The sequence below is a fragment of the Mesocricetus auratus genome, unplaced genomic scaffold, assembly GCF_017639785.1.
Source record: "Mesocricetus auratus isolate SY011 unplaced genomic scaffold, BCM_Maur_2.0 Super-Scaffold_4256, whole genome shotgun sequence".
In the NCBI taxonomy this organism is placed as follows: Eukaryota; Metazoa; Chordata; class Mammalia; order Rodentia; family Cricetidae; genus Mesocricetus; species Mesocricetus auratus.
The window spans coordinates 71,252,609-71,266,504 of NW_024429182.1; the positions used below are offsets into that span (position 1 = coordinate 71,252,609).

The window sequence follows — 13,896 nt, forward strand, 5'->3', positions numbered from 1 at the left end:
TGGTCTACAGAGCTAGTACACACACACACACACACACACACACACACACACACACACACACACACACCAGAATCTATGACAAACCAAAAGCAAACACCACCATGAATGATAAGAAATTGAAACTATTTCCTGTTAAGACCTGAACAACACTGTCGCTCAGCACAATGTAAGAAGCCCTAGACATAGAACTTAAGCAAGAGACAGAAGAGAGGTCATCTAGACAGGGCAGGAGGAAGCTAACTTACAGACACCGTCCTAGACTCTGCCAGAGGCACTGTTAGAGCACATAATTTGGTAAAGTCAAAGGACACAATCAATATACAAAAGCAGCAGCATTCTAGGTACCAATAGTGAACCATCTGAAAACGGTTGTGAAGAAATTGATGCCATTTACAACATATATCAAAAAATGATAGGTCTGCCGCTCTTCTAGAAGGCCCAAGTTCAGTTCCCATCCCCCTCACTGGACAGCTCACAACCACCTGTAACTCTAGTTCCAGGGTGTCTCCTAGAGTCCATGGTCTCCAAGGGCACCTGAACACACACACTTAATAAAATTAACAAAAGGTCTGCAGATAGAGCTCAAAAGATAAAGTACTAGCTTAGCATGGAGAAAGCCAGCATCACATAAGTGGACACGCCTGTAATCTCAGCACTCGGGAGACACAGAGGATGAGAAGTTCAAGGCCATTCTCAGCTACATAGAAAGCTCAAAGCCAACCTGGGACATTTGACATTATATCAAAAACAATTTTTTTAAACCCAGTAATGACTCTAATCACAGAAGGGAGGCTCTTTAGAATGAAAATATAAATATTGAGAAGAGAATGAAAGGAACATAAAAATGAAAAAAATGTTTATGAATTAGAAGAATTAGTCTACATTGAAATAAAATAGCAGTTTTACTAAAAATATTTTAAATCCTAAAATTCATAGGAAATCAAAAGAAGCCCCAAACACCCAAACAATCTTGAGCTAGAAGAAGAAAGATGAAGGTACAATATTATAGGCCTACCATACCTGGGAATGGGGGCGCACACCTGTAATCACAGAGCTTGGAGGCTGAGACAAGAGGATCATCATCAAGGACAACCCAGGCTGAATAGCAAGATCCTGACGTGTGTGTGTGTGTGTGTGTGTGTGTGTGTGTGTGTGTGTGTGTGTGTGTACACATACATACGTACATGCTATGGAATAATCCTTCTGTACACTGTGTTAATAAACAAGCTGACGGCCAATAGCTGAACAGGATAAAGTTAGGTGGGAAAACCAAACTGAGAATGATGGGATGAGGAAGGGCAGAGTGAGAGAATCACCAGCCAGATGGAGAACGAATCAGACACACAAAATGGGATAGGGGTAAAAGCCACGAGCATCAAGGCAGCACGTAGATTAATAGAAATGGGCCAAGTTGTAAGAGCTAGTTAATAACAAGCCTGAGCTATTGACCAAGCATTTATAAGTAATACTAAGTTTCAGCGTGTTTATTTGGGAGTTGCTTCTTCCTACATATATGAAAAAAAAAGCTGCTGTAATCAAAGCAGCAAGCCTTCAGAATATAAATAACAATAAGGCGGGAGGATGAATGCAGAACCAACCCAGAAATCTACATTCTCACAGGCAGCAGACTTTCAGCAAAGGCCCCAAGAAGACACATAAAAAGAACATCCATTTGTTAAGTGTTATCACTTGAGAAACTATCTATGTGCAGAAGAATGGGACTAGACCTCTACCCTGATTGGTTCTAAATGTACTGAGGACCTAAATGCAATGCCTAAACTATGAAATTACTAGAAGGAAACATAAAGGAGCACTTCAGGACCTTGACAGGAGCAGGGCTGTTTTTTATACTAGACTCTAAAATACAAACAACAAAAACAAAAATAGATGATGTAATGGCTAACCTCAGTTGTCAACTTGACTGGATCTAAATTAAGTGGAAGCCTCTGGGCACTGCTGTGAGGAATATGATTTTAATTCAACAAACAGCTCAACAATACACTTGTGTACTGAAAAAAAGAAATAGTAAGAGTGGTAGATACCTTATTTACAATTTTAAGATGAAAACATTCTCCTCCAACTTAAATCACAAGGCCAGCTGGAGACATTACAAATGACCCTTTTCAAGTTGAGGACACACCCCTTAGTCCCCAACTCACTGGGAGTTTTCGACTGTGAAGAGATGTCCGAGTTGGCCAGGTTCTAGTTCTGTTTCTACTAAGGCAACTACACAGCTCTTATACCACCGTTACGATGAATTACATTGAATTTTTTTCAAAATAGTCTTTTTAATGAGAACATTTACATAACATAAATTCTGTTTTAAAGTACAAAACTCGTAGTATTTAGTATATTCATGTTTTGTAACCATCAGCTCTATAAGCCCATAACACTGTCCCCAGAAAAAAACCTTGTATTGGTTGGTCCTTCCCAGAGTCTACCCCACTCCATCCACTGGTAACTACTAAACTGGGGGCGTGCAGTTAGTTTTGCTGTTGTTTTATTTTGCTTTTGAGACTAAGTCTCAATATTCCAACTCAGTCTAGAATTCACTGTGTAGCCTGACCTGACCTGACCTCAAACTTGTAATCCTCCTGCCTCATCCTTTTGCATACCAAGATTTTCTGTATGCGATACCATATCCAGTCTTGTAAACTTGGGATCAGGAAGTGGTCTTTTTCAAGATTGTTTCAGTTATTCTCGGTCTCTTACATTTCCCCCATGAACTTTTGACATCAGCTTATCCATCTGAGGCATCGTAGAGAAACAGCTATTTATCAACAGATATGGAATTACTTCAGTATTTTAGTTTATATGTTTGTGGGGGTGCCTGTGCCTGTGTATGTGTGTATGAGTGCATTCCTGCATGCGTGCCTATGTGCGTGTGCATTCGTGTATGTGTGTGTGTGTGTGTGTGTGTGTGTGTGTGTGTGTGTGTGTGTGTGTAAGCCAGAGGTCAACCTCAGGGGTCAATTGTTGTGGAATACTATTTTAACTAGACAAGCATGTGTTACATTTGTTTATGCTGCAGAATATTACTTTAACTGTATAAAGGTGTGCTGTATGTGTTAATGTTGCATTTGTTCAATGATGTAAAAATTCATTAAACATGTATGTTTAGTTATTAAAGAGCTGAACGGCCAATAGCTAGGCAGAGAAAGGATAGACAGGGCTGGCCGGTAGGGGATCAGGGGAATAAAGAGAAGGAGAAATCTAGGCTACAGAGGAAAAATGAGGAGAGAAGGAGGAGGAGACATCAAGGGAGACACCTGGGACCAGAAGCCAGACAGACAGACAAACAAGAGAAGCAGTGAAAGTAAGATTACAGAAGGAAAGAAAAGTAAAAAACCCTGAGGCAAAAGGTAGATAGAAAGAAACGGGTTAATTTAAGTTAAAAGAGCTAGCCAGAAACAAGCTAAGCAAAGTCTGAGCATTCAAAACTAATAAGAAGTCCTGTGTCATGATTTGGTAGCTGGTCGGTGGCCCAAAAGAAAAAACCTGGTACACTCAGTCTTCATCAACTGTCTGGCTTGTTTAATGAGACAGTCTCTCACTGGCCTAGAGCTCACCAAGCAGGGTATGCTAGCTGGCCAGGGAACCCAGGAGATGCCCCTGTTTCTACTTCCCCAGTGCTGGGATCACAAGCATGCCACCATGCCCAGCTTCTTATGTGGGTTCTGGACATCAAATTCTCATCTCAGTTATCTCCCTAGCCCATCAACAGACATGCAATTATTTCAGTATTTTAATACCTAATGTAGCTGTATTGGCTATGTCCTAACTAGATGGCAGCTCGAAAAACAAGTAGTCATGAAAAACTCTATGCAAGCCAAATATTACTAGTCATTGCTGAAAGTGCTCAGGCTAGGACTGGAGATACAGCTCAATAAAGCACTTGCCTGGCAAGCATGTGGCCCGGGTTCAAATTCCAGTATGACAACACAAGAAAGAAAAATCAAAGGCACGCCATTCTCGGATGCAAAGCTGACCTGGGACTCTCTAACGTAAAGGCCTCCGAAGACTGCCAGGCGTGGCATTGATGGGCCTAGAATGTCACTCCCAGGGGCCTCTGTGTGTTTATGCTTCAGCACTCTACACTTACCTGGCTGCCTTTGATATCAGTGTGGGGCTCCCAGACACCAAAATTCTGTCTGAACATCACCACCAGGCCAGTGTGCTGATATCGAGGCGCCCCTAAAACCAAGCTTTGGACCCGGCCCCTCAAGATGACCGCAGAAGCATAGCCTAAAAAGAATGGACAGTGTTTTCCATTGAAGACCTGGCCCTCCTTCCCACAATGCAGGCACATTCTTAAGTGGGGCAATCGAGCAGCCCCCTGCTGCTATTATGGGGTAGCTATTATGAACATAACCAAAATTAAATTTAGATTTTTTTTTAAATCTTTACAGCTATCCCAAGGGCAGACAAAAGACCCAACAGCACCCACATCAGCGGAGAGATGTTACATCCTGACCCCTTCCTAGAGCTAATCCTGCCCTCCTCACTTACCCAAGTAAGCATCGTTCATATCTGAATCCACTCTGGTTGTATTGATGAAGGTGACTTTATCCTTTGATGTGTACAGAAAGGCTCCCCCAGCCCAGTCAAAACTCCCCACAGAGCCCAGCAAGGGACCATTCTGGGGAAAGGAGCATAACAGGATTGAGAGGAGGAAACAAAGGACCAGTGATGCCTGTCAAAAAAACAAAGCCTCCCCAGGGGAACCTGCCATGGAGAAAAGCCCCAAACCCTCACAAATCTTCTTTCTTTCTGTGCCCCATCTCCACCCCCAGTTTGATGCAGGACCACTCACAGAGGTGATGGTGGCACTGAAGCCTTCTTGAGACATCTCGTGCTCAAAAGAGCTGGTACTTCCTGACTGAGTGCCTAAAAGGGAGAAAACAGTCTACATTAAAGCAAGCAGAAAGACATGGACCAAATGCCCCAAACCTCAAAGGCTATCATTGCGAGACAAAGGGACATGTGCACCTCACAGGGATGGCAGGCCTTCAGCGACCTTCCTTTCCTCAAGGAAGAATGAAGTTCTCAAGGTATCTAACCTCCCAACTTTTCCACACTCAGATTAAATGTGAGATGCCCTAATTTGGTCAGGTGGGATAGCACATAAAAGTAATCCCAGCACTCAAGAGGCTGAGGTAAAAGGATTACCAAAAGATCAAGGTCATAGTGGTCTACAAAGTAAGACTCTATCTCAAAAGTATATCCCTCAAAAAGAAAAGAAAACAATTCTCCAATTTGCAAATATATTTGATAAATATTTATTAGAGACTTTCTATGTGCCGTACACTATTCTAGGCAGAGGGAACAGGACAGTAAATCAGTGCTCAGGGCACATACATATTTTTGGAAAATTATTGTATAGGATGTGTATCCCCCATGCTACAGATTAATCATTCTATAGCCTAGATTTGATCATTAGAGACAGTAGTCTAGCTTTGTTTCTTTCGAGGAATGGAGCAAGTCAGACCCACGTGGGGGGGGGGGCTGAGGCTGGGTGGGGATGCTAAGTGGGAAGGGCTGGTCTTCAAGGACTAGCTCACCCTCAATGGCAAAGATTTTTTCCTGAAGCTGGTTCTGAATGGTCTTCAGAGCTTCAAAGTTGTCCACTTGGAACACGTGATCATCAGCTGGCTTAGATGCAATGGTATCAAGCTCTCGACGGGATTGTCTACTGGCGAAGGCATTTCCTACCTGTCACCAAGGAGCAGAAGCTACATTGTGTCTTCTCTGATGGTAGCAGAATCATGTAGCAAAGAAAATCCTAGACAAAAGAATCTGAAACTTCTGTCAAATAAAAACTTCTCCAGAAAAAAAAAAAAAAACTTCTCCAGAAGGCACTCAGAACAGGGCTGCAGGGACAGTTAGGTAGGTTTGGGCAGCACAGGGAGCAATTTGGTGTATAGTCTCATCCATTTGTTATGCCTAACCTCTGCCCCCCCTCTGTGTGTGCGGGCGTGTGTGTGTGTGTGTGTGTGTGTGTGTGTGTGTGTGTGTGTGTGTGTGTGTGTGTGAGTCTGTGTGGGTCCATATACATGTGTGTTGCAGGCCAGAGGTGTCAAACCCCTTGGAGTTGGAGTTACAAACTGTTAGGAGCCACATGACCTGAGCCCTGAGCACTGGTACTCTAGAAGTGCTCTTACAGAGCCATCCTTCCAGCCCCAAGAGAATTCCTTTATATATGAAGGTCCTTCTTACAGCAGTCCTCTGAATTTATGCCTCCTTCTATGTAATACAAGGTAGCATACAAGTGTGATGGCACTGGCAATCCTAACATTTCACCTCTTTCTGTACCCAAGCCTTTTTCCCAAATTTTGCCACACCCACCCACTCTTGGAGTATCCTGCCCCACTCACTGTCTCTGACTCAGCCCATGATTGCTACCAAATGTGATGCTAATAGAAGCTAGAAAAAAGCACCTCCAACGTCTACTTCCTTTCTCCTCTGCCTTCATCCTAAGGGCATCTCCAGGTGAGGCCACTGGAGAATGAGACCCAGGCAACAGTAGAGCTAAATGGCCCAACCTGTTCCCAGCAAGGCCATCTGCCCAGCAGACAAGTCACCAGAAAGTGGAGAGAGCAAAGGCAAGATCAGCAGACCTGCCCACCAGCCCGCAGCTAACAGCAGATACAAGTTAGCCTTGCTGAGGCCAGGAGGCTAGGAGAACAACCAGGCCACATTACAAGATGACTTCTATTAAGCCACTGAGGTCTGGAGAGATGGCCCAGCCATTAAAGGCTAGGCTCACAACCAAAAATATTAAGATCATTTGTTGTATATACAGCATTATTGTGGCACAGATATGTGGTAGCAGTGTATGGCCTGGCAATGACCCTTGGCTCCCTGTAATTTTACCAATATTTGCAAACTGAAGACAGGACACATCAGTAGAAAATCTCCACAGAAGTACCAGGCCCAATATCTACATTTCCTACCCCAATGACATAACGGATGACCCTTGCTCTGTCTGCCTCAGGGATGACATCCTCATAATCCAAGGGATCTCCATATTTTTCTCCATCTGTGATGACAACTAGGATCTTCACAGCATTCTCCCGGGCCCCGCTAGTTTTCTGAAACAGTTCTCTTCTGTGTAGAGAAAAGATGACAAACACAGAGACAGAGATATTGTTAGCATCCGGCATGAAACAGCAGAAGAGTCACCGTCACACTACAGCTAAGCTGTCTGTCTAGGTGGGGCTGTTTTTATGTTTTAAACACAGTGTCTGCCTGGGCATCAAGTTGGTGATCTCCCTGCTTCTGTCTCCTGAATTACAGGTATGCACTACCACAAGCAGGCTCCTTGTTGCTGTTAAATATAGAAAAAAAAAAGTAAAGAAATAAGACCCCTTTAGTCTGTCATTACATTTTACCCAGAAAAAGCTTTCTAGCTCATTTTCCTATGTATGTGTGTGTGTGTGTCTGTGTGTGTGTGTGTGTGTGTGTGTTTGTAGGGGGGAATGTGGGATGGGACAGGATGTCACACCTCCTCAGCGGCTGTCTGCCTGTTTTTTACTGTCCTGGAGCTTATTTATTAGACTGGGCTAGCCAGCAAGTTCTGGGGGTCCTCAGGTCTATGCCTCCCTCACTGGCATTAGGATTACCACCAAGTACAGCTTTTCTCCATGGGCTCTAGAGATGGAACTCAGGTCTTTATGTTTGCATTGCAAGCCCTTTATTAACTGTCTGTCTCCTGCCTCTCATCTTCTTACACTCTGCCAGCCCCACACCCCCTCTGTGTACATACCAGAAGCAGAGCAATCTTAAATTCAAGAAAGGCCTCCCTACCGTTAAAAACTTTCAGTGGTTCCACACTGACTATATAAAGTTGAGTTTGGTGACACTCGCATTCAACCTACTTTTGTTTTGTCTTTTTGTTGTTTGGATTTGGGTTTTCTTTTCCTTATGGTGTTGAGGATCAATCCTAGGGCCTTTCATTGATTAGGCAAGCACTCTACCCCAGGCAACATACCCAAAATAGATTCAAGCCATCTTTCCAGTCAAGGTCTTGCTGCCTCTTTCAACTGTTAATTTTAACTGCATCCTGTGTTTACATGAACATTCTTCAAATAATTTTGCCCTCTGGAAAAGACTTTACCCAATCTCTGTCTGAGCAGCTCATCTAATCCTTCACAGCCCTGCTAAAAGTGTCTCCTTCTACCAAAAGCAAAGATGGAGGGACTCACACTACTTTTTGGATCCCTGAGGCCGTTTTTGTCATTCCATTCAGCTGCCTTATGGAATCCACATGTGATCTTGGGTTAGGGTTTTTCTTGAAATCATTGAAGGTGAAGTGAGTCCGGAATTCATCAGAGTACTGCATCAAAGAGAACTAGGAACAGGGCACCTGGCGTTACACCAGAGAAAACGCCCACACCACGCCCCCAACCAGAGAAAATGCCCACACTGTGCCCCCCAACAAGGGCTGTACACATCTTCTTGACAATACTAGGACATGTGGGTTTCATCCCCCTGTCAATTAATTAGGGCCACCTACTTGACAGGTGCCAAAACAGTGCTAAGATTGCAGCAAGCAAGGAGAAAAGAGCATGGTAAAGTAATACAATCGTCAATTTACCAAATCCCACATTTGTATCAATCGAACAGCCTAGTTGTCGTGAATTCATCAGCCTTATGTAGGGCTACCACCACCCCTCACCAAGGTTTTAGACTTTGTGAACTGCTCCATCACAGTTGAGACAAACTCCTTCATCTTCTGAAAGTCTCTGGGGTGGATGCTACCAGAGCCATCAATCAAGAAGACAATGTCACTCTCCTGCTGAGGACATTCTAGGCAAGAGAGAAAAAAGAAGACAAATTAGTTAATACTTGAATGTTATCTTTGAATATCAGCCCTCACCTGGACAATGAGGGGAGAAAAGATAGAAAAAGAAAAATTCTGAATTTGCACCAAGGAAAATAAAATATGGACAGATGTCTCACACATCAGCAAGATGGCTGCCCAAAAGCCCTGGGTGGCCAGTACAACAAAAACCAACTGAATTTGTATGAAAGTAACTAGGGAGTATGCCAAAGTGCATCGAGGGAGAGCACAGAAACCCAGGCTGGCCACAAGGATATACTCCTGGCCTCCAAAGCCAAGGTCAGCACAGAATCAACAGAGGCTTCTCCCTCCGAGAAGAGGAAGCCATGCAAGAGGACACCAACAGCTCTCGCCACTTTAAGTGTCTACAGTCCACACCAGGGCGATCTCTGCAGTCCTCATGGGGGGTGGGGTCCCTGCAGTCCTCACCAGGGGGATCTCTGTAGTCCTCACAGGCACTAAGCCAGGTTGAAGGAGCTGCATCTGCTCACAACACCATGACATCTTAGAAACACAGACAGTGCTAATGCATGTCCTATTCCAGGGATGGTGATTGTGGTACCTTCCTACCCCAGGGGTTTAGTTGCCACCCATCTAGCTACAATTGTAGACTTTGGGGTCAAGCTACTGTGGAGCTGTCTTGGTTACTATACCACTACAGCCAAGTCAGTTTTAAAAAGAAAGTCCTTGCTTACAGTTTCAGAGGGTTAATCCATCACCATCATGGTGGGTGGGCAGGCAGGCATGGCGCTTGGGCAGTAGCTAAGAACTTACATCCTGATCTGAAGCAGCAGGCAGAGAGAGAACGGACTGGACCTGACATGGGCTTTTGAAACCTCAAAGCCCACTCCCCAATGACATACCCACCCTAGAAAGGCCACGCCTAATCTTAAACAGTCCTCCAACTGTTTAAATATTTGAGCCTACAGGCCTATCTTCATTCAAACCACCATAGGAGCCATCCCATTGACCCTTCCCAGAATAAGCAAAGGCAATAGCCCCAGGAGACACTGGAATTCTTATTCTCTGATGCTCAAGATCTAAACAAGTCAGAAGCAAAAGTCATACCAAAATCACAACCAAAATGTCTCTAAATGAGCATAAGAAAAACAGCTGATACTGCTGCATATTCGGGCTGTGATGCAGCAACAGCAGCAGCCATCCAGTGCCAGAAATAGAAAGCTGGCCTGGTGGGTGGAAAGTAGACCCTCTACAGCACACACATTCAACCAAGGGTTCAAGCAGTGCATGGGCAGAGTAACTGAGGCATAGCTAAGCTGGATCATCAGAGCCCTGGTGAGGAAAGGGTGGAGATGAGACCTTGTTGAGGAATATTATTTTAAGATGTATTACATTTGTTTATGCTATGGAACATCTGTTTAATGATGCAAAGATGTGCTGCATTTTTTTATGTTGTGTTTGTTTAACTGTGTAAAGCTGTGTTACTTTGCCTGTCTAAAACACCTGATTGGCCTAAGAAAGAGCTGAACAACCAATAGCTAGGCAGGAGAAAGGATGGGTGGGACTGCCAGGCAGACAGAATAAATAGGAGGAGGAGAAGCGAGAGAAGAGCGAGAAAAGGAGAAGAGGAAGATGCCAGCGTCCAGCCCCCCAGCTACACAGCTAGACACAGAGCAAGAAGCAAAGGAAGGTATATAGAATAAAGAAAGATAAAAGCCCGGAAGCAAAAGGTAGACCGGATAATTTAAGCTAAGAAAAGCTGGCTAGAAACAAGCCAAGCTAAGGCTGGGCATTCACAAGTAGGAATACCTCTCCATATATTTATTTGGGCCAGGCGTTGGTGGCACACGCCTTTAATCCTAGCACTCGGGAGGCAGAGGCAGGCGGATCTCAGTGAGTTCGAGGCCGGGCTGGACCGACAACCTCCAAAACAATACAGAGAAACCCTGTCTCGTAAAACCAAAAAAATAAAAACATAAATAAAAAATATTTATTTGGGACCTAGGTGGTGGGTCCCCAAAGAGCAAAAAGTTAAAAAAAAAAAAACATAAGACCTGCCCATAATCCCAAAAGGCTTTCCCAGAGGAGGACCCCAGGCTTAAGGATTCAATGCTGTCCATGGCGACTGAGCTATAGTCTACAAATGGGCTTAAAAGGAGATATTTGAACTGAGGACCTTGAGTCCCAGCACTTGGGAATCAGAGGAAGTGCTTCATTAGTTCCAAACCAGCCAGGGATATACATAAGACTTTGTTTGAAAGAGGATGAAGAGAAGTAGGAGGAAGAAAAGAAGTAGTGAGGGAGGGAGGGAAGAAGGGAGGGCAAAGAAAGAAGCAAAGGACAGAAAGTTAGGGTCTTGGGGTTCTGGGTGAGGCCTACATGACGTTAGGGGTATGAAGGATGCAAGAATAAAGGGGTCATGGATTCTGCATCTGATGTTTAAGAGAGCTAACTGCCAAGGTCAGAAGCTCGTGGGAGAGGAGTCCTGCAGCAAAGTCCTGAGAAATCATTGTATAACATTACGAAAGTGAAGTCACAGCTGCAGTGAAGCCCCCAGGATGTTGCAATGCCCAGGCCATGAGACATCTGCCAAGAAGAGCTGCACACAGGGAGTGGAACCAGGCTAAGACAGATTTATTCAGCAAGTAGCAAAGCCGGAGGGGCAGGTCATCTAAATTCTCTGACGCGGACATGGGGCTGCAGGATTTGGTATCTGCCCTTATGGAGTCCAGTCTGGCTTTGATCCCGTATTTGCTAACTATGCCCTCGTTCTTTCATTTTGGAAAGGTAATATGTATTTCAAAACACTGAATGTATATAATTTTCTTTTTTTATCTTACAGAAAGTCACAGTTAGGAGACCACATTGGGTCTCGGGAGACTTGTACCAGTGTTGAGACTACGAAGATTATGGACTTCGTTGGACTAAGCGCATTTTCATGATGATACAGCCATGAGCCTATAATGAACAAGGGGAGAGAGAAGCAGGAATACATTTAAAATGGCCAAAAGGAGAATGCTGAGAAAGCAGCTGTAATTGTTAAAGAGAAAACCACAATGAATCGGTGAGATAGCTCAGCAGGGAAAGGTGCTTTCTGCCAAGCATAAAGACATGATTTAGGTCCCTGGAACTCACATGATAGGAGAGAACCAACTCCCACAAGTTGTCCTCCAATTTCCACATGTGCACCATGGCAGACACACACACACTACACACATATATCACACACAAAAGACAGACCAGACAGACAGACAGAGAGAGGTGCATAATTCTTTAAAGAGATAAACACCAGTAAAGAAAACCCTCTTGGTCTGCACTGGGACAATAGGAAGGGTGTCCAGGAGGCAAGACCCAACCCATCAAAGACTCCAATTTGTAAAATGAAAATTCAGTTGAACAGCTGAACAGAGACTGCCACTGAAGGGGTCCCCTACTCAACAGTAGTTGCCAGGACACCTCATGCATACTGGCTTCTGAAGTCAGAAGCCAAAAACACCCACCCCAGATACCCAGTACCTTACTCCCCATGTACACTGCAAACCCTGGGTCCTGAGTTCCAAAGTCCTGTGAATCCCCACCCTAAGGACTGGAACCATGGAGGGGATCTGTGCATCTGCTTCTGAGGCCACAGACTGTGCAAAACCCTACACTCAGCTTCCAATGCCCACACACCATGAGGACTCCAACTTCTGAGGTCAGAGGTCATAGCAACCCTCCCTTGCACCTTCACACCCTGCAGATGCTGGCTGGCTGCCATCATCAACAACCCACACTCAGCACCTAGTGCCCATGTACCACATGAACCCAGGTCCCGCAGGTCAAAGGCCACATGAAACTCCCATATAGCTGTCCAGCTGGCTAAAAAAAACACTATATTCCATTCTTTGGCTGTCAAACTTTTGAAAGGATAGGATCCCAAGAAATTAGAATCTCACTAGAAAAAAATGGCTGAAGCTCTGGGGCAGCCAGAGGATTGTCTGCTTGAGGAGGAACTTAGCTCTGAACAGAAAAAATAAGGAGACAGTGGTGGGTAGGGACCACACCCTGGCCAGACTGCTTAGGTATACCCAGCTCATGCTTTCTATTTAACCCTACCCTTATGTCATGTCCCACCCCCAAGACAGACGGGAGGGGGTGGGGGGAAGGGGCCACGGGGGAGGGGGGCCATGGGAGAGGGGGGCTGCGGGGGAGGGGGGTCACTGAATCTCTTTGTTCCTCCTTCACAATGTGGCCACATTGAATAAATATTCTTTTTCTACACTATTAATTCAGCTGTTTTAATTGGCTTATTAAGAGCAGATGGAGGAACCTGGCTTGTTGGGACACAAGCTAAGTCTGGTAACACCAGTACTCTGAAGCCTGCAGACTACGTGGATTCTGACACCAGTCAGAGGGCACTGTTACAGACTATTTAACTATGTGAAGGTGTGTTACATTTGTTTATGCTGAATTTGTTTAAATATGTAAAGATGTGTTACATTTGTTTATGTTGCATTTGTTTAACTATGTAAAGATGTGTTGCTATTTCACCTTGCCTGCCTAAGGCACCTGATTGGTCTAACAAAAAGGTAGGCAGTAGAAGGATAGGTGGGGACTGGCAGGCAGAGAAAATAAGAGGAAAATCTAGGCTTGAGGAATGAGAGAGAAGAGAGGATGAGGGAGAAATGAGATGCCAGGGGCCAGCCAGTCAGACACGGAGGACACAGGAAAGTAAGACATACAGAAGCTGAATGGCTAGCCGGGCGGTGGTGGCGCATGTCTTTAATCCCAGCACTCGGGAGGCAGAGGCAGGTGAATCTCTGTGAGTTGGTGACCAGCCTGGTCTACAAGAGCGAGTTCCAGGACAGCCTCCAAAGCCACAGAGAAACCCTGTCTCAAACAGAAAAGGAAAAAAAAGCCAAATGGCCAATAGCTAGGCAATATAGGGATAGTTGGGGAAGAGGATGGCAGAGGAAATTAAGTAGGAAGAGAAATCTAGGCTCAAGAGAGAAGGAAGAGCAGAGAACGAGGGAGAACCTGGGGCCAGAAGCCAGACAGCTATCAGCTAGCCAAACCTGAGAAGTAGTGAAAGTAAGAGATACAGAAGGAAAGAA

The 13,896-nt window shown here is 44.7% G+C and overlaps 1 protein-coding gene across 2 annotated transcripts in view; it reads right to left on the reverse strand.

Moving 5' to 3' along the window:
- Itgam (integrin subunit alpha M) overlaps positions 1-13,896 on the reverse strand; it is a 44,060-nt gene that overhangs the window by 17,533 nt on the left and 12,631 nt on the right. For both annotated transcript variants that reach the window (XM_005064323.4, XM_005064322.4), the window contains exons 6-12: positions 8,678-8,808; positions 8,205-8,350; positions 6,954-7,107; positions 5,562-5,712; positions 4,814-4,887; positions 4,510-4,639; positions 4,103-4,245 (exon numbers count right to left, since the gene is read on the reverse strand). In XM_005064323.4, the coding sequence (XP_005064380.1) occupies positions 4,103-4,245; positions 4,510-4,639; positions 4,814-4,887; positions 5,562-5,712; positions 6,954-7,107; positions 8,205-8,350; positions 8,678-8,808 (929 nt within the window). The remainder of the gene's footprint in view (positions 1-4,102; positions 4,246-4,509; positions 4,640-4,813; positions 4,888-5,561; positions 5,713-6,953; positions 7,108-8,204; positions 8,351-8,677; positions 8,809-13,896) is intronic.